The sequence below is a fragment of the Littorina saxatilis genome, linkage group LG9 (genome assembly GCF_037325665.1).
Source record: "Littorina saxatilis isolate snail1 linkage group LG9, US_GU_Lsax_2.0, whole genome shotgun sequence".
Lineage (NCBI taxonomy): Eukaryota > Metazoa > Mollusca > Gastropoda > Littorinimorpha > Littorinidae > Littorina > Littorina saxatilis.
Window position 1 is genome coordinate 56888102 of NC_090253.1, and position 21510 is coordinate 56909611.

Below are 21510 nucleotides of genomic sequence, written 5' to 3' on the forward strand. Positions count from 1 at the left end.
ACTATTCATACATTCCACAAAAAACAAAAATAACCTGTTCTTTAAAATGCTCAGTATTCTCTAAATTGCTATTTGAAGTGTTGCACAGTCTCTGGGGACAGGATGTTTAATTGAATGACATTTGCAGTGAAAAAGCTATATTTCTTGAAGGGATTACAGCTGTAAACACACTGATAGCGTCACAGTGAACACTGAGCTCAATGACTAACCTCGTACAACATGTTCGTCATCATAGGCTGAGAGGCGACAACGATCCCAAAATCCCAGTTAGGCCCTCTTTTCTCTGCTGTCTGCTTGTTGTTGCTCAGCACGATGTTCTTACCGTGGTTGTCATGGAAAGACAAAACTGGCACCTGCAATCAGTCAGTGTACACATCAAACTGAACTGTCTAGAAATGGTTACATATTCCACGTAAATCACTCTGACACAGTTAATTTATACATTGCACATACAAGTGATCGGTCTAGAAAGTATCTTTTTTTGAAATTATTATTAATTGTTTGTAAATCCTCCAAACAGTGCCGCCCTATATTCTGTTGTAAAATCTCAGGATTTTTGGTTTTGTTTCAAGACTGAATCTTTTGCTACAGTTCCAATAAAGTGGTGTTTATTTTCAAAATAATGTGCGTTTGTATGCATGGAGTTGAGAAACTTCAACCGCATGATTTCAGAAGTGAAAATCAGTTGGTTGCCAAGTGGCAGTAAACCTTCCTCCAACTCCCAGTCAGATTCTATTCATCGATTTCAGGTCATTGGTTTTAGTATAGTGACAAAATAGTTCGTTGGCTAACAAACTTTCGATCCACAAACCTGATTTCTGTGTTAACAAATACAACAAAACATACACCAAGCATTGAGCAATTGCTTTCATTTCACGACTTGACATCAGTTATATTCGTTCATAGTGGACGCACACTCATTGTTTATTGTTTACTAACTTGGTTAAATGGTCAATGAAGTAAAATCACATAAATCACAGATCGTTCATTTAGAAAATCAGATGTTTAAAAAAACAACAACACACAAAATACTTACAGGCACAACATCCAAATCAGCAGACATGACTTTCGCCTGACCGAGTGCTGACAGCTCTTTCGCAATGCGGGTCACGGCCTCTGCGTCGATCACGACGGTCTCCTTGGATACGACCTTGACGCCTGAGGGCAAGGTGGCGCTGCAGTCGAGGTTTTCAACACGTGTCTGCATCACGGGCGTCATGGTGCTGACAGTGTCGCGATTCTTGTTTTCCTGCACGCGTTGTACCACGTGTTTGTGTGACGTCAGCTTCCCGCGTCGCTGTAGCAGACACGTCTTGGTGTCCGTCACCGCCTCCTTGACGTCAGAGCACGTGCTGTGGGCCAGCTCGTTCAGGCGATGACGACAGTCCTTGGACCGACTTCTCCAGGCGCGCACACACGGCTTCGATCTCGGCAATGGCCTTCTTGGTCTGCTTCTCCGTCTCCACAAGGTGCGCGTCCAGCTGTTGGATGGCTTTGTCCAGCCTGGCCTCCCCTTCGGTCAGCGTGACCGCCAGCTCCGCCAGCACGGCACGCGCGTCCTTGACCTTCTCCTCCATGTCCTTGACCTCCGGGCAGCTCCTGTGGCGGGACGTGGCGCACAGGTGGCAGATGCTCTCGCCGTGTGTCGGGCAGAACAGCTCCGTGGTCTTGTCCGTGTGGACGGCGCAGGCGGCGTGCTGGCTTCCCGCCACTCTGTCCACCGTCAGGGAGGTCAGGTCCTCCACCGTGTGGTTCCTGGCCACTTTCTGCTTCACGTGCATCTTCCGGCATGACTCGCAGAACAGGTCCCCGCACGTCAGACACAGACACGATGCAGCGGCTTCCTCACACATACAGCAGCTGTGCGACTGTTTGAGCAGACGGTGAGCCCCCACCAGGTCCGCCATGGCCAGGTCTGTGGGGAAACCGTCCGCGACGTCCTGCCAGCTCTTCTGGTCTCGCTCTTCGGGGTCCATGATGGCGCAGCGGCACAGCGGACACAGGGCCTGGTCTTGAGACTGCAGCCAGGACAGCAGACAGTGGTGACACAGCAGGTGTCCGCAGGGCAGCAGCTTGGGCTGCACGTACTGCTCGTGGCACACGCTGCAGTCCATGTCGTCGGGTTCTGGCACCGGCGGGGCAGCTGTCGCCATGGTTATATATGTTATCTGAAATTACCAAAAAGCTCTGAGAGAATCAGGTCTTTAAAAAGAGGGAGTTTGAAAATTGAGGTAAACTTAGAGACGTTTTGAAATAGAAGTCTAAAGAAGCAGGGTCTTACAAAATAAGAAGAGGGTGTGGGGTTTTGGGAGGGAGGGGGGGCGGGGAGGGGCGGGGGGGAGGTGGGGCGGGGGGGCATTATGAAAAGCATTATTAAAAGGTTGAATTTACTGTACTTTTCCAAAACAGACATGGGGCTCGCTCGTAGAGAAGGGAATCGTACGTGAACTCAGTTTGTCAGCCAACAGGCCCCGTACATTCGAGAGTGAATATTTATGATGCTCTAAGAATTGCGATATGTGATACACATAGTCATGATACTGCATATGATTCTAATATGCTTGCTTTAATTCTTACTCTGTTTCTCTTTCTCTCTTCCCCTCCCCCTGCAGTCCTTTATTCTTTTCGGGGGATGGGATGGGGTGGGAGTGGGGGGGCGGGGGGAGCTTTAAAAAACCCTGTTATGCTGAAGGTTATTGTCTTTTCTGTGTATTATTATTATTCAATACAGTTTTTGCTCTCAATGTAAGTTTCACTCGTATTAATATACTAAGAGCAGGATGTTATCGCATAGAAAATGTTAGTTAAAACATGCCTAGAATGATCCGTGAGGCTGATATCACGAACAATTCTAATAGGCTCGTGAATTTCTGCGTTCACCGACTGTATCAGTCGTATTCACTATTGTTGCATCACAGGAGCTTTTATTAAAGCTGTGGTCTATTTATGACTTTCCGGGGCTACGAGTTTGAAAAATAAGGACAAAATCATGTACAGATTTCTGTACGGCAAACACTACCCGAAAACCCACCTATACGGCGTATATGACCTTGAGAGCTTCAGTCAACGCTTGAATTTTGCAGTGGTAACATCCGGTTTGCTCTCGCAGAGCTGAGCATATTTGTCAAGAAGGATCGAGCAGAAAAAATAAACGACTTGGCAGGGATTCGAACTCAAGGCATCGGGGCCTCGAAATGTCGGGGCCGATGTCTTATCCGCTAGGCCACTTCACCAGTATTGTCAAAGATAAAAAATTGATAATTTTATATCATTCTACGCTTGAATTATCATTCATGCGTTGCAAAAACGTAAACATTGACATTAAAATTTGCCTTTATTTGCAAACATGTTTTACAGAATCGCAGTACATGTTTACACCGTCATGCTACACGACATTCGCGCCATGCAAATAGCTGCGATATCTCTATTTACAACATGCAAGAAAATGACAAGAACAGTAATTGAATCTCTCCAAAGCTCTGTGCAGTTGAAACCAGACATCTAAGAAATAGTTATACATGTATTCACTTCTGAACAATGGGCGGATAGAGATATAAATCATGCTGCTTCAAGAATAACATAACATGAATTCATATCAATGTTTTTCCTTCTTTTTCTCAATTGGCGCAGTAGCCTAGTGGTTAGGACATGAGACACGAAGTCTCGAGGTCGAGAGTTCGAATCTTCGCCGGGGCGTTTATTTTTTCCCCTTGATCTCTCTTGAAGATAAAATATGATCAGTCTTGAGAGAGCAAACCGGATGTTATCCCTGCAAAATTCAAGCGTTGACTGAAGCTCTCAAGGTCATACACGCCGTATAGGTGGGGTTTCGGGTAGCGTTTGCTGTACATGATTGTATCCCTATTTTTCAACCTCGTAGCCCCGGAAAGTCATAAATAAACCACAGCTTTAAAGCGCTGGTCGATCAAAGTCTTCCACTCCTTTACCCACACTGTGGTATTTCTCCGTTTAACTTAACTAGATATTCGAACCAATGCAGATTCGACTTTGCACGCGAAAGGATCGATAATCAATTCATCGACAGGCTTTGCCCTGCGACATTTACCGGGGGAGCTGTTGAACCGGATCATATCCAAAATTAAGCCAAGACTTCAGACTAATTAGTATCGTAATACTACATGAGGGATAAAGAGGAGTAGACCACCGTGATCGTCCGGTGTTTTGATACAAGTCCTGCACTGCCTTCTACATTTGTTTATTTTGTATCATTCATGTCTACCGTATCTTTACCCTTGCCGTGTTGTCGGTTTCAACAGTGGCAGTGGCTGTGTAAAACGAACGAGAAATAAACAACTGTTGAACAAATACAAGAATCCTCTTACGCCTCCTTTCCACAAAGAGACAGTCTTTCTCATGCTAAATGTAGAACGAAGCACTGAACTGAACAAAGTTGTTGTCACATTCACGCTGGTCGCTGTGACCCAAATCGAGACATAGCTGCATATTTTATTAGCTTTACCGAATGGGGTCAGCTCGTTGTGAGTGGAGTGCGTGACTAAGAATGTTGAACATTGCGCTGCTCAATCGACAATGTTCTTGCAAAAAGAGTACTAGTCTTACGTTGCAGCACTTTTCCCCGTTTGGCCAGCATTAAATTGTCTACCGAGCTACAGATTTTGCTGCCGATCTTCAGACAGAATACAGCACTAGAGATCGTAAGTGAAGTAAAGTGTCACATAGACACAGATTGCAGCAGACAGACAGACAGATAAACACACAGACAGATAGACACACAGACAGACAGATAGACACACAGGCACACACTCACACACACACAAAATCATAGGCATATATATACATGTTCGTGTGGTCTAGAGAGAACAGAAACTTGTGAACCGAAAGTAGGGTAAACCCGGAAATTCCTTGAACGTTGAATCATTAGTGACATACCTGACCTCGCAACTTGTCTCAGCCTCAGAGCGTAGTTGAAGAAACGAATAGTCGACAACGGAGTTGATAAATCTATGGTAGTGATCCAGAAGCGATAACTTGGATGAATGATTCACTCCAAAAGACACGAATGTGACAAACTGTCCACATTGGTTCTAACTTCGCACAGCGGCAGCCATTGCACTGAAGAGTGTGACGTAAAATTAATATGCTGTGATCACGTGATGTGGGTCAAAGTTTATCTTTCCGGTACAGTGCGGGCGAACCTTTGGGAACACTGTGACCCGATTTGCGCATGAACTAAGTCAGTGCAGAACCCCCGAAGTGTGTTTCAAGTTTTGACAAGATTCACTCAGAGTCCGTTTTCAACCAAAAGTCATAAATTTACATAATCAAAACATTACAAAACATTTCGACAGACAACGATGACTGCACCTGTTTGCATCGGGACTTGTTTCCGATCTTGAAAATATTAGACTTACTACGAAGTTCGTAATGAATGATTAGTAGCTTTTTTTGTCGTGAATTTGCCATTGCCATATCTAATGCACTTAGTCATTGTAATATCTTTCAAATGTGTTGAATTGAAAAATGTAATCTATTCAGATAGAAATAAATAGAAGAATGATGACAGTTGTCGGGTTTTCCCATACCAGTGCAATCACCCAAACTGCACCATACTTGCACGTGAGTTGGATTTAAAACTAGAGGAAATCAATCCCTGCACGATGCTCGCCGTTTATCTCACAGCTAACAACAGTTGGCAGTGTCATCACGTACACGGCCTGAGATGCAGACTGCCTTAAAATCGTGTCTGTAGTTCAACCACCTATGTATGACCAACTATCATTTTAAATCCTCAAACAGTTTTAACGGTTGTGAATTGTGAAAACTGACATTTCAGCAGTCTATGTTTGATCGTTCCCGCTTTCTCTCTTTACTGTGACTGCAACTACAATGTTGTGAGTAGCCAGAGATGGTTTGAATGATCTCTATTTATCACTTCTGTGATGAGTTCAACCATGCTCAACTTGGATTTGTTTGATACAGGTTTGGCAGTATTTGCCTTCTTATCATTCATTTACAATGAAATGTTTACAACTGATTCAATCCTAATTCTGTAAACAGATGCTCGATATTAAACTTCAAGAGTGCCTTTTTTCCCATACAGTGTACTTTGTTTATCAAACTTGAAAGCGTGATGATGAAAAGCGACAACTGCGTGTGTGTGTGTGTGAGAGAGAGAAATAGAGAGAGAGAAAGAGAGAGAGAAAGAGAGAGACAGAGAGAGAGAGAGAGAGAAAGAGAGAGAGAGACAGAAAGAAAGAGAGAGAGAGAGAGAGAGAAAGAGAGATAGGGAGATCGAGAGAGAGGGAGATCGAGAGCGAAAGAGAGAGAGAGAGAGAGAGAGAGAGAGAGAGAGAGAGTAAAATAACATGACAAGACCATGCAGACAAGACATCTTTATTAACGAGGTTTAATTGTAAGCAAGTTTACATGGTGCTGTACGTCCAGCCCTCACCGTGCAGAGGGTCAAGAAAAAAGACCGTAAGTTGAAAACACAATCCTTCCCGTGAAAACAGTCTGCTTGCTATCTCACACCGGTCCAGGTGTTTACATGGCGTGAAAACAGTCTGCTTGCTATCTCACACCGGTCCAGGTGTTTACATGGCGTGAAAACAGTCTGCTTGCTATCTCACACCGGTCCAGGTGTTTACACGGCGTGAAAACAGTCTGCTTGCTATCTCACACCGGTCCAGGTGTTTACATGGCGTGAAAACAGTCTGCTTGCTATCTCACACCGGTCCAGGTGTTTACATGGCGTGAAAACAGTCTGCTTGCTATCTCACACCGGTCCAGGTGTTTACATGGCGTGAAAACAGTCTGCTATCTCACACCGGTCCAGGTGTTTACATGGCGTGAAAACAGTCTGCTTGCTATCTCACACCGGTCCAGGTGTTTACATGGCGTGAAAACAGTCTGCTTGCTATCTCACATCGGTCCAGGTGTTTACATGGCGTGAAAACAGTCTGCTATCTCACACCGGTCCAGGTGTTTACATGGCGTGAAAACAGTCTGCTTGCTATCTCACATCGGTCCAGGTGTTTACATGGCGTGAAAACAGTCTGCTTGCTATCTCACATCGGTCCAGGTGTTTACATGGCGTGAAAACAGTCTGCTATCTCACACCGGTCCAGGTGTTTACATGGCGTGAAAACAGTCTGCTCGCTATCTCACACCGGTCCAGGTGTTTACACGGGTTAAGACCATGCCCTCCGCTTGGACACATACCAACAATCAACGTCTTGACTTCTTTCTGTGCAGAGTTAGAATTTGGGGATGAGTTAATGTTGGAGATGGACACTGGTGTCAGCTAAAACAATAAGACATAAACAAAACAAACACTGGTGTCAGCTAAAACAATAAGACATAAACAAAACAAACACTGGTGTCAGCTAAAACAATAAGACATAAACAAAACAAACACTGGTGTCAGCTAAAACAATAAGACATAAACAAAACAAACACACACAAAAACACACACATGCAAAACAAGCAAATCCCAGTTGGCACAGAACACCCCCAAGCTGGTGAGTTGTGGACTATGTCCAGATGCAGAATTGTTCTTATTACTTGTCAAAAACCTGGCTAGATCTTAGAGGGGGAGCAGAACACTTTACATGGGAAGCCGTGTGCCTTTAAAGAGAACTAGCAAGCATCGTGATATTAATAGGCTGTAGTTATGTAAAGACGTTCAACAAAAGAGTTTATGTAGAAACCATCATCTGGGTACAGTTCTGTGCTTTGTATTGAAATTTAGCAGTCGGTATAAACAAAAAATTCAATGAATATATTTTAAAAATTTTGGCTGCGTTAAAATATTGTGAAGCGTGTGACCCCATTAAAATATTGTGAAGCGTGTGACCCCATTTCCGACCCCTTATCGTCTGCCACTGACACAAACTCTGAAATGAAATAGAAAGGATTGTTTCCTCATTATTATAACTTCTTCTTCTTCTTCTTCTTCTTCTTCGTCGTTCGCTATTTTTATAACTAAAACTGCGACCAACCACATAATTCATGAATTACCCATTTTAAAGATTTCGTGCTGATATTATCTTACTGAATCAACTAAATCTTGATAAAGCAAAACTTCTACATACATTATATACAGACAGAGACATGTAAATTCGCCACAATCTTAGTATCATTTTACTCTATCCAAACACACACATTTTTCACGGCTGTATAAATGCATGTATTTCCATAGCAATGGGCACAATATGTAATATGTTAATTTTCTTCAGAAAAAAGTGCGATGCATTTCTTATATTATCATATTATTTGTGACGATTGGTGCAACTTTACTACACAAATTACGTGAAAAACGTACACAATTGTAGAATTTCAATTTAAATCAAACTCTTGCGTAATTTTACACAAGAATTTGGAATCTGTGCACACAACTCCAATTTCGTGAACATTCATAATTCAAAAGGTGAACCGAATAACTGCCGAGTTTCAATCAATGCGCAAAAACAATATTAACTCCTATTAAGGGAAAAACAATGGAGTCATCTCTGAACAATGTGAGAGGAACACTCCCCTGTTTAAAGTTGTTACACTAACATCTTTGTATTTTGATGTACCGAAAATGAGAACATGTCGACACCAAGAAATCATAGACATGGCCTGGAGATAAGAACATTTCGACACCAAGAAATTATAGACATGGCGTGGAGATAAGAACATTTCGACACCAAGAAATCCTAGCCATGGACTGGAGATAAGAACATTTCGACACCAAGAAATCATAGACGTGGCCTGGAGATAAGAACATTTCGACACCAAGAAATCATAGACATGGCCTGGAGATAGGAACATTTCGACACCAAGAAATCCTAGACATGGCCTGGAGATAAGAACATTTCGACACCAAGAAATCCTGGACCTGGCCTGGAGATAAGAACATTTCGACACCAAGAAATCATAGACATGGCCTGGAGATAAGAACATGTCGACACCAAGAAATCATAGACATGGCCTGGAGATAAGAACATGTCGACACCAAGAAATCATAGACATGGCCTGGAGATAAGAACATGTCGACACCAAGAAATCATAGACATGGCCTGGAGATAAGAACCTCGCCTTGTCTCATTACTTTACCTTACTTTAATCAAAAGTAAAATCCTCTCTTTTAATCAACATCTATGACTTAATATTTTTTCACACAATTTGCAACCCATCGTTTGAGCAGAACAAATCTTATCTTTAAATTTAACGGTCCAGAAAGCCCTATCAAATGCCTTTCCAGAATCAGTCATCAATAGAAGACCAGGAGCTTTGTTTTCATTCAAGTATAACATTATGTTGTTACACACAAAACACACGCAACAAGAATCACATCAACATCAATGACATGAATGGTAAACGACAGAAAAAATGGAAGCCCGGTAAACAGTCTCTTTGTTTGGTCTGGTGACCTCACGGTATGGGTCGAACAGGTAAAGCAGTAATCTGAAACACATGCAATGAAAAATTCATGACGTAAAAACTAAGGTGCAAGTTTTATGAGAACAATTAAGGACAAATATCAAGCAATGTTCACACTTACTTCGAGTTCATAATCTCAGTTTTACAAAGTGTTGTTTTCAACAGGACTGTGTGTGCATGGTAATAATGTTTTCAACAGGACTGTGTGTGCATGGTGATAATGTTTTAAAACTCAGTCAGCGTAGGATTGCACTGTGTGAACAGCTAGTGTCTTGTTGCAGAAAAACAATCATTCAGAAAGTCCGGGATGATAAACACGGTGCTCACACATTTGTGAGCATTAATTTATGAAAGGGATTGTAGGTCTTCCAGAGACTTTTCCTCAGAATATCACGTTTCAAGTTCGGTGTAGAAGTAACAATTACGCCATAAATATACCCGAAGTGTCACTGCCACTATCAGAACGATCGACAGGCTACATGGAAGGAGGATGTTTGATTATCAAACTGTCAAACAATTAGTCAGAAGGTCGGGGATGATACACATGGTGCTTAGACATTTGTCAGCATTGATGACAGATATTTCGAGCTTTTTGAAGACTTTTCCTCAGAGTTTTAATTTTTCTGTTTGGTTTATAGAAACTATGCCATCAATTATTCTGAAACAATATGGCCACTACTATAATGATAAAGTGCTGACTGAAAAGAGTACATCTAATTATTCATTCGACAAACTCACGTGTCTGTGAGAACAATTTAGGCCAAAGAATGCAAAGCAGGGGTCGGGCAGGCTAGGGGCGGCTTCACCCTGGCCGTCACCGTTGATGTAGAGATGAAGAGATCGCTTCTTGTCAAGCATCACTCCCACCCGGCTTTTCTCGGGTACGTTCAACAGCTTCTGTCCAACGTTGGTGTCCAGCTGAAAAGACCCACACCAATGTAACTCTGTCTTTATCAGAAATGTTTTCGCTATCAGTTTTCTGAGAGTTCGTTTTGTTCTTGATTAAGTTATATGTTCCTCTTTCGGGACTTCTTCCTGGTAAAACCAAAGGCAGTCGTGCGGAATGGGGTTTTGTTCTCCAGTCCATTTGCACGTTGAGAAAGTCTCTATTTCTTTTTCTGCTTTTGAACCAGGCAACTCTTCAGGGACGACTTGAGCCCGAGAGACGCCACACAAAGGATGTCTGTGAGCCTTCAGGTGAGTTAAAATGCCCGGCAACTAGAAGAATGCACGATCATATAGCTGAGTCATAAAGTCCAGCAACTAGAAGAATGCACGATCATATAGCTGAGTCATAATGTCCGGCAACTAGAAGAATGCACGATCATATAGCTGCCAAATCCAGTTAATAGAGAAAATGGACTGACTTCAAACATTTTGAGTTTTTGAAAGCATTTTCAGTTTTACAGCGAAAGCGTCAACACCAAGACAGGTCGGACACTCAGTGAATAACTTAACGACAGTCGTTTTACCTTGACCTCGTTGAGGTTTGAACATACGCATTGCTGTAAAGATTGTAACTTCCTCGCACGTGATCATTTATGAACCTATCTTGATTTCCAGAACCACACATTAAACAGTGGACGAATGTCCGGCAGTAGCTTGATAGTGATGGTCCGTTTAACCTGTCGGATTAAAACAAAATCAGGGGTACTTTATAATCCCGAAATTTCGATCAAAGATTTAATAAAACTTGTCATGGCCTGTTCTTTGCAATTTTCAAAACTACCCCCACCAGACACACATATATATATACACAAAAACAGAATCGCACAAACAGCCTTCATCCTTTCCAGCGTACCCGCACTTTCTTTACGGTCTTTTCAGACTTACCGTATATCTCCGCCATTCACGCGCACAGCATTGTAAGAAATGACTACGGCGTTAGATGGCTGTGTCAGAGCGTCTCGAGGAGTGGTTGTTGCTCCAGTCCTCATCTCTTTACCAAATCCAGCCTCTGCTTTGTTCAAGATGACCTAGACATATTGCGTACATTGTCACATGCATGCGTATACAGCATATGCGTGGAAAAAACACACAAACAACACCCACACCCCTCCACACACACACATAGGCATGCTTGCACGCTCTCTCTCTCACACATACACAAACACACACACACACACACACACCCACACACACGCGCACACACACAACCCCCCCCACACACACACACACACACGCACAGACAAATACACACACACACACACACGCACAGACAAATACACACACACACACACACACACACACACACACACACACACACACACACACACACACGCACGCACATTTTAGTTCCAATTTGTATAGGCTCCGTCTTGTTCCCGTAAGCCATCACGGATTTTGGAAGAAGTGCGGTTTTTACACCCCCGGTATAGGGGTGTGTATAGGATTCGGTCGATGTGTTTGTTTGTTTGTTTGTGTGTTTGTGTTCGCATATAGATCTCAAGAATGAACGGACCGATCGTCACCAAACTTGGTGAACAGGTTCTATACATTCCTGAGACGGTCCTTACAAAAATTGGGACCAGACAAACACACGGTTAGGGAGTTATTGGTGGATTAAGATTCTACAAGGACTTATAGAGGGACATATTAATGGTCAAAGGGAAATAACCTTCTCAGTTGGTGGCAGTGAGAATGGTAAGGACGAGGGTGTTTTTCCTACCTCGGAGGAATTTCTTGTTTATTTACTAAAACTACTACACATGCCAAATAATTCAACGGCCTGGGTACTTTCTTGGCTGTGTGGAAGCTGTTATTCTTAAATGATGTTGGTAACGAATATCAAGTTCAACATATACAATCTGTCGACACAGAACAAGGCAACGCTATTGTTCGTTTCTTTATGTTCAAATAGAAGGATGCTCTCATACTTGGCACACACACACACAACATGAACATAACATCCAATGGCAATTGTCTCTGGTTCCAGGCATAATCACGGCACGGGGTATTTAAGAGAGTCGTTTTTGTAAAAGTTGTTGTCGATCACCTTTGTCCTGTACATAGCTATGTGCCGGTTAATCACAGTTAATACTGTGCAAAGTGCAGGTTGTTGTATAAAAGTAGATGTTTGCAGCATTAATGGCCATCTATACTTTTATTTTTCCGTTGTACATAGTTACACATTTACAAATGACTTCAGCTAGACGCTACATTATTGGCACCCAAGGCGGTTAATGGTCGTCTGCCACTTCGATTCCTGCCCCCCCCCCCACCCACACACACACACACCCCCACCTGCTTCTCCCGTTAGAACAACTTAAAACCATTCATACATTACACAATAACCATAATCTGTTCTTTAGATGTCTCAGTATTCTCTAAATTGCTATTTGAAGTAAGAAGCTAAATTCTTCATAAGTGTTGCACAGTCTGTGAGGACAGGATGTTTAATTAAGTGACATTTGCGGTTAACAGGCAATGTGAAAGAGTTATATTTCTTGAAGGGATTACAGCTGTAAACACACTGATAGCGTCACAGTGAACACTGAGCTCAATGACTAACCTCGTACAGCATGTTCGTCATCATAGGCTGAGAGGCGACAACGATACCATCATAGATCTCTCGTCCTCTTCTCTGTGCCGTCTGCTTGTTGTTGCTCAGCACGATGTTCTTACCGTGGTTGTCATGGAAAGACAAAACTGGCACCTGCAATCAGTCAGTGTACACATCAAACTGAACTGTTTAGAAATGGTTAACATATTTCACGTAAATCACTCTGAGACAGTTAATTAATACATTACAAATGATCGGTCTAGAAAGTCTCTAGTTTTGAAATTAGTATAAATTGTTTGTAAACAATCCTGCAAAAGGTGCCGCACTATATTTTGTTTTAAAAACTAAGTATTTTTTGTTTTGTTTTAAGAGCGAATTTTTTAGTACAGTTCCACTAAGGTGGTGTTTATTTTCAAAATGGTTTTCGTTTCTATGCATGGAGTTGAAAAACGTCGACCGTATGATTTCAGAAGTGAAAATCAGTTGGTTGCCAAATGGCAGTAAACCTTCCTCCAACTCCCAGTCAGATTCTATTCACCGATTTCAGGTCATTGGTTTGGTATAGTGACAAAACCGTTTGCTGTTGAACAAACTTTCGATTCACAAACCTGATTTCTGTGTCAACAAACACAGCAAAACATATACTAAGCATTGAGCAATTGCTTTCATTTCACGACTTGACATCAGTTATATTCGTTCATAGTGGACGCACACTCATTGTTTATTGTTTACTAACTTGGTTAAATGGTCAATGAAATAACATCACATAAATCACAGATCGTTCAAAATCAGATGTTTAAAAAAACAACAACACACAAAATACTTACAGGCACAAAATCCAAATCAGCAGACATGACTTTCGCCTGACCGAGTGCTGACAGCTCTTTCTCAATGCGGGTCACGGCCTCTGCGTCGATCACGACGGTCTCCTTGGATACGACCGTGACGCCTGAGGGCAAGGTGGCGCTGCAGTCGAGGTTTCCAACACGTGTCTGCATCACGGGCGTCATGGTGCTGACAGTGTCGCGATTCTTGGCCTCCTGCACGCGCTGTACCACGTGTTTGTGTGACGTCAGCTTCCCGCGTCGCTGTAGCAGACACCTCTTGGTCTCCGTCACCGCCTCCTTGACGTCAGAGCACGCGCTGTGGGCCAGCTCGTTCAGGCGATGACGACAGTCCTGGACCGACTTCTCCAGGCGCGCACACACGGCTTCGATCTCGGCAACGGCCTTCTTGGTCTGCTTCTCCGTCTTCGCCAGGTGGTCGTCCAGCTGTTGGATGGCTTTGTCCAGCCTGGCCTCCCCTTCGGTCAGCGTGACCGCCAGCTCCGCCAGCACGGCACGCGCGTCCTTGACCTTCTCCTCCATGTCCTTGACCTCCGGGCAGCTGCGGTGGCGGGACGTGGCGCACAGGTGGCAGATGCTCTCGCCGTGTGTCGGGCAGAACAGCTCCGTGGTCTTGTCCGCGTGGACGGCGCAAGCGGTGTGCTGGCTTCCTGCCACTTTGTCCGCCGTCAGGAAGGTCAGGTCCTCCACCGTGTGGTTCCGGGCTATTTTCTGCTTCAGGTGTATCTTCCGGCACGACTCGCAGAACAGGTCCCCGCACGTCAGACACAGACACGTGGCCGCGGCCTCCTCGCAAATACAGCAGCTGTGCGACTGTTTGAGCAGACGGTGAGCCCCCACCAGGTCCGCCATGGCCAGGTCTGTGGGGAAACCGTCTGCGACGTCCTGCCAGCTCTTCTGGCCTCGCTCATCGGGGTCCATGATGGCACAGCGGCACAGCGGACACAGCGCCTGGTCTTGAGACTGCAGCCAGGACAGAAGACAGTGGTGACACAGCAGGTGTCCGCAGGGCAGCAGCTTGGGCTGCACGTACTGCTCGTGACACACGCTGCAGTCCATGTCATCGGGTTCTGGCACCGGTGGGGCAGCGGTCGCCATGGTTATATATGTGTTTTCTGAAATTACCAAAAATCTCTTGAGAGAATCAGGTCTTTATCGAAAGCATTGTTAAAAGTTGGATTTACTGTACTGTTCTAATACAGACATGGGGCTCGCTCGTAGAGAAAGGAATCGTATGTGAACTCACGCTTGTCAGCCTACGGGCCCCGTCCATTCGAGAGTGAATATTTATGATGCTATAAGAATTGCGATTTGTGATACACGTGCAATCATGGTGCTGCATAGGATAATATTAGGCTTGCTGGATAGGGTGGAGTGGGGTGGGGTGGGGGAGGGGGCGGGGTGCGCTTTAAAAAACAACTGTTATGCTGAAGGTTATTGTCCTTTTTGTGTATTACTATTATCCAATACAGTTTTTGCTCTCAATGTTAGTTTTACTCGTATCAATATACTGACCTCAGGATGTTATCGGATAGAGAATGTTAGTTAACCATGCCAAGAATGATCCGTGAGGCTGATATCATGAACAAGTCAATTCTAATGTTAAGACAGGCTCGTGAATTTCTGCGTTCACTGAGTGTATCAGTAGTATTGTTGCATCACAGAAGCTTGTATTAAAGCGATGGTCGACCAAAGTCTTTCACTCCTTTACCCACACTGTGATATTTCTCCGTTTAACTTTAAACTAAATGTTGGAACCTATGCAGATTCGACTTTGTACGCGAAAGGATCGATACTCAAGCTTTTCCCTGCGACCTTTACCGCTAAGGGGAGCTGTTGAACCGGATCATATCCAAAATTAAGCCAAGCCTTCAGACTAATTAGTATCGTAATACTACAGGAGGGATAATCAAAACTTGGCTAAATGTAAAAAGGAATTGAAGACCGTTATCGTCCGGTGTTTTGATACAAGCCTTCATGCACTGCCTTCTACATTTGTTTATTTTGTATCATTCATGTCTACCGTATCTTTACCCTTGCCGCGTTGTCGGTTTCAACAGTGGCAGTGGCTGTGTAAAACGAACGAGAAATAAACCACTGTCGAACCAATACAAGACACCGGTTACGCCGCCTTCCCACAAAGAGACAGTCTTTCTCATGAATGGTAAATGTAGAACGAAGCACTGAACTGAACAAAGTTGTTGTCACATTCACGCTGGTCGCTGTGACCCAAATCAAGACATAGCTGCATATTTTATTAGCTCTACAAAATGGGGTCAGCTCTTTTTGAGTGGAGTGCGTGAATAAGAATGTTGAACACTGCGCTGCTCTATCGACAATGTTCTTGCGAAAAGAGTACAAGCCTTACGTTGAAGCACTTTTTCCCGTTTGGCCAGCATCAAATTGTCTACCGAGCTACAGATTTTGCTGCCGATCTTCAGACAGGATACAGCACAAGAGATCGTGAAGTAAAGTGTCACATAGACACAGATTGCAGCAGACAGACAGACAGATAGACACACAGAAAGACAGATAGACACACAAACTACACACACACACACACACACACACACACACACACACACACACACACACACACACACACACACACACACACACACACAAAATCACAGGCATATATGTGTGTGTGGTCTAGAGAGAACATAAACTTGGGAACCGAAAGTAGGGTAAACCCGGAAATTCCGTGAACGTTGAATCATATAGTGACATACCTCGCAACTTGTCTCAGCCTCAGAGCGTAGTTGAAGAAACGAATAGTCGACAACGTAGTTGATTAATCTATGGTAGAGATCCCGAAGCGATAATTTGGATGAATGATTCACACTAAAAGACACGAATGTGGCAAACTGTCCACACTGGTTCTAACTTCGCACAGCGGCAGCCATTGCACTGAAGAGTGTGACGTAAGATGTGCTGTGATCACGTGATGTGGTTCAAAGTTTATAATTTTTTTTTTTTTTTTTTTTTTTTTTTTTTTTTTTTTTAAATTTGCCAAGCACATCATTGTGGGGCTTTTAATCAAAAAATTCAAGCATCCGTCAATAACGTATCAACATTCATCCTTCAATATTTACACAATGCTGAAATATCTCAACGCTAATTCATATCCTAACATCACATTTATATCAATAGGCCTACCATATCTGTACTTACTGATACACATTTTTGAAATGAGCAAAATATGATTAATAATTTTGTTTGTGGGGGTTTGCACTTCTGGAGAATAACCAAACAATACATCTTTTTCTGTTAATATAATATTTTCTCCCGTATTAACAAATATACATCTTCTAACACTTTCCCAAAACAATTTCATTTTGCTACATTTCCAAAAGAAGTGTTCAATATAATCCATTTCATTACAAAGACTACATAAACTATTTTCTTTTAACTTCATTTTATGCAATAAAATATTTGTTGGATAAATATTATGTAAAATTTTCCATTGGAGTAACTTTAATCTTTCTTCGCTTGTACATGCACTTGCCAGGACCCAATACTTTTCGTCAATGGAAATGTTATATTTGTGGGACCAAAATTTTACAGAGCAGGGTTCACTGGCTTTGGATTGCGTTAATATCGCACGAAATTTCTTCGGGGAAGGGTTATTTAGCACGCCCTGAAAACAGGTCGCAGGAGGCTCGTCACCCGCGTCTTCTTTAACTGTGTTGTCTCGCAGTGCTCGCGCGCAGAGGGCCGTGTGCAAAGCGTTGTACTCAAACAGCCTTGTGGCACTATATCCGACAATGGCACAAATATGTTCAAATGACACAATATTTTCGTCTATCCATACATCACGTACATAATTCACACCGGCTTCAATCCATTTATCAAAACACAACACATTCTTTCTAAAAATAATATCTGCATTATTCCACAAACATTGATCAAATATACTTTCTTTTTGAACAGGAAATAAATATCTGTTCTCAATCCATATTTTTAAAACTTGTTGCCAAAATTTTGATTTAACTCTGGTCAGACCAATAAACTGTTTCGGTTTGGCAGTTGATTTAAAGCAACACAGCTGGCTTCCAAGAACCTCAAAATAATGTCTTGGAATCAATTGCCAATTTGCAAAATCTGTTTGTTGTAACCTGGCTGCCCAACATAACAAAAAGGATGTCTGCATATCATGCATATTTATCATGTTAATACCGCCTATTTCTATTTTATTACATACAACTGTTCGTTTCACCTTTTCAAAAGCTTTACTATTTGAGTACTTCCGTTTCCACAAAAATTTAAAAAGGATAGTATTTAATCTATTAAGCACTTTTGTCGGTGCAGAGAGTGCCTGCAAAACATATACAAACTGGGATATCAAAAAAGTTTTAATTATACATAATTTACCACTAATGCTTAAATTCCGTTTTGACCACATTCCAACAATTCTTTCAATTCTATCAAACCGTACTGACCAATTCTCTTCAATGTCAGAAGCACCGATATCGTTTCTAAATATTATACCCAAAATTTTTAACTGTTTTTTCCATCTTATATTACAGTATTGCTCAAGACTGTTCTTCATGGATCCTAGCCACATTGCCTCTGTTTTATTTTCATTCAGATGTAAATTTGAAATACATGAAAACTGCTTTACTATTAACAGTACTTGTTGGAGATCGTGTTTATCTTTAAGGAACATTGTTACGTCGTCTGCATACATTGCCAATTTTAAAATATATTCCAAATTGGTTTTTGAATGAAATGACGGGAATTTTAAGCCTTTTATATTTGGGTCACTGCGTATCTTAATGGCTAAAAGTTCTAGGCCAAGGACAAAGGCCATCGGTGAAAAATTACATCCCTGACGAATTCCGGTTAATACGTCGAATTCCTCAGAGATCCATCCCATGTAATTGATGCAACTTGTGGTATTATTCGTTAACATTTTTACGGAATTCAAAAAGTTATCACCGAAACCAAATTTTCTAAATGCCCAATACATATAATCTTTGGAAATTGAGTCAAAAGCACGTGAAAAGTCAAGGGCAAGTAAAATGCCTGGTTCATTTTTCTGATTCATAAAATCTGTTACGTCATCAATCAATCGAATAACATCGCTTGATTGTCTCCCTTTAATAAAACCGACTTGATCTTCTGAAATAATATCAGTAATGACAGATGCAAGACGAATTGCTAAACACTTTGCAAATATTTTATAGTCAGTATTTGTTAGCGAAATTGGTCTCCAATTAATTAGGCTGTCCCGTGGTAAATCTTTTCCTTTGTGGAGTAAGGAAATAACTGCTCTTTTTTGTGTAGTCGACATCTCACCGACTTGAACGGATGTTTGTAAAGAATAGAAAACCATCGTCTTTAGGCTCGGCCAAAAAAACTTCACGAAACTAGCTGTAAGCCCGTCCAAACCTGGCGATGATCCGTTCCTCAATAACTGTAATGCTCTGCCAATTTCGTCAATAGTAAATTCACGGTCCATGTCAACTTTCTGTTCTTGTGTTAACTGTGGAATATTTAATCCATCAACTTCACGTTCAGCTTTATTTTCGTCAAAATCAATATTTTTTCCAAATACATCGTGGTAAAATTTTGTTTGCTCTTTCATTATTTCTTCTTGTGATGTAATCATATTCCCGGAATCATCCATTAATTTGTCCATTATCTTAACGTTTGCTCTTATCTTTTCAAGATTCAGGAAGTAGCGAGTGTTTTTCTCACCCTGTTCAATAAATCTTTCTCGCGATCTTACTTGTGCACTCTTTGCTTCTTGAATATTGAATATTTCAAGTTTGTGCTTTAAATTTTCTCTTTGTGTTAACAAATCCTGATTTTTTGTATCAATTGACAATTTCTTATCTGTTTCGTTAAGTTGCTTTTGCAACATAGATTTATTATCATTGTTTTGCTTATGTTTATTTTTACTAAATCGTATGCAGAATTCCCTTATCTGAATTTTACAGAAATCCCATTTGTCGTGGGGGTTGTCCTCGAAATGATCATTCATATACTGTTCCAAAAACACATTCATTTTGTCAACAAACTCAGAATCACGCAAAAGGCTGTCATTAAATTTCCAATACGAAGGACCTCTTACTATATGTGTTAAATTATAATACATAATTACCATTCTGTGGTCGGTTTGTGCAACTGATTGTATTTTACAATTATTAGAACGGTTCAATACAGCATCACATGCTAAAATATAATCGAGTCTCCTCGCAATAAAAGGTGTCTTGCGAGACCACGTAAACTCTTTATCTTCTGCATGAAACAAACGCCATACATCATTCAAACCTTGTTCATTCAATAAACTCTTAAAATTGTTTACGTCTATTTCACAATGTTTTCCTCCACTTATAATGTCCAAATTATTGTCCAACACACAATTAAAATCTCCGCAAACTATTTTTCTAACATCGTTTTTTTCATTCATATAATTCATGAGAAACTTATAAAATGATCTTCTTTCATTGACAGTTGTGGGACTGTAAACATTGATAATATACAGAATTTCATCATCCAAGTGAACCTTAAGTTCCTGTACTCTTTTAGATTTCTCAACACACTTAACATCATACGGAAAATTCTTTCGGACCAAAATCATTTGGCCCAGGCTGTGGTTCGTTGCAGATGAATAAAATAATTTCCCTCCCCATTCTCTTTCCCATTGATCAACATCTGCCTCTGTAACATACGTCTCTTGTAAACAAATTATATCAAATTGTTGTTTTCTCAAATTGTAAAAAAATGCTTTCCGTTTTGCTCTATTTCGCAAACCGTGGATGTTTACTGTAGAAATCGATAAGGCCGCCATGGCTAAAAATAACTTACATTATACTTGAATCGTGTGTCGTGCTCGAAAGTCCGTGGGGCATAGCGAGGTCAGAGGCCGAACAGTTCTACATGATGCACGGGGCAGTGTCATCCCCACACACTATCATCCGTGTTATGGTCTCTATCAAGGTCACAGCCAAGTGTGACGTCATGTGCGGTGTCTACCACTGTGTTGTCTAGGCGTGTTATTTTCGCTGAAACGTTTTCCATACCTGGGGACACGCGGTTTCTCTTGCCAGGGGTCATGGACCTTGACCTCGGAAAAAGTAAGGTGGACTGGTGTGTACGCGGCCTGCTGGTGCGTGCGTAACCTGTCGGGGGGTGCTGTAGGGGTGTCAGGGGAATGGCGGCAGGTGCGTCGCTGGAGTTCTCTGTGGTGTTGTTGTGGTTGAGAGCTCCGTCGTTCTCGTCAGGGGACTTGTTGGATGCTTGGGTAGTCCCCGCGGCTGGAACAGTACTGTGCAGTGTGGCCCCTTCTCCCTCATCCTCGCTGAGCGGTGTGCACGTGGGGTCTCCCCGTTTGTGACCGGGTTTCCCACATTCCAGGCACACTACGTCATTGTGACACTGGGCAGAGGTGTGTCCGGCCCGCAGGCATCGTCCACATGGAGCCTGTTGTTGTTGCTGTTTCTTAGCGGCCTTCTGCTCGAAGTGGAACACTGATGCGGTGAATGTGCCGATGGGGATTCTATCTGGAAACGGCTTGTCGGGTACCTCGACATAGATGAAGCGTCTACCAGTTATCCAGCGGGTGAGTCCTCCGTTTTCATCTCTGGCCCTTTCCATGAAGAGGTCGGAACGGGGTTTCCCTCCGAGTTTTTGAATCACTGCCGTGATGTCTTTATTATTGAACGATATTGGGATGTTCCCTATCGTGACTTTTGTCGTTTTCACCTCTCTCTCCCCATCTCTCGTCATCACTACAAACGGGTTTCT

The 21510-nt window shown here is 42.3% G+C and overlaps 3 protein-coding genes across 3 annotated transcripts in view; all 3 read right to left on the reverse strand.

The window, feature by feature from the left end:
- Positions 1-21510, reverse strand: part of LOC138976561 (E3 ubiquitin-protein ligase TRIM33-like) — a 123093-nt gene that overhangs the window by 18580 nt on the left and 83003 nt on the right. The window lies entirely within an intron of this gene.
- On the reverse strand, positions 1341-5076 carry LOC138976975 (E3 ubiquitin/ISG15 ligase TRIM25-like). The gene is made up of 2 exons (XM_070349867.1): positions 4917-5076; positions 1341-2168 (listed from the first exon to the last, which is right to left on the reverse strand). Exon 2 carries the CDS (start codon positions 2151-2153, stop codon positions 1341-1343), a length of 813 nt encoding a protein of 270 aa, XP_070205968.1. The 5' UTR covers positions 2154-2168; positions 4917-5076.
- Positions 12851-14855, reverse strand: LOC138976566 (E3 ubiquitin/ISG15 ligase TRIM25-like). Its single transcript, XM_070349413.1, has 2 exons — positions 13738-14855; positions 12851-13063 (listed from the first exon to the last, which is right to left on the reverse strand). The coding sequence occupies exons 1-2, from the start codon at positions 14851-14853 to the stop codon at positions 12908-12910; spliced, it is 1272 nt and encodes a 423-aa protein (XP_070205514.1). The 5' UTR covers positions 14854-14855; the 3' UTR covers positions 12851-12907.

Coding starts and splice junctions, on each gene's coding strand:
- LOC138976975 (XM_070349867.1), bottom strand. CDS start 2,153: ATGGCGACAGCTGCCCCGCCGGTGCCAGAACCCGACGACATGGACTGC.
- LOC138976566 (XM_070349413.1), bottom strand. CDS start 14,853: ATGGCGACCGCTGCCCCACCGGTGCCAGAACCCGATGACATGGACTGC. Junction 13,064..13,737: donor CTGATTTGGATTTTGTGCCT/GTAAGTATTTTG, acceptor GACTGATTGCAG/GTGCCAGTTTTGTCTTTCCA.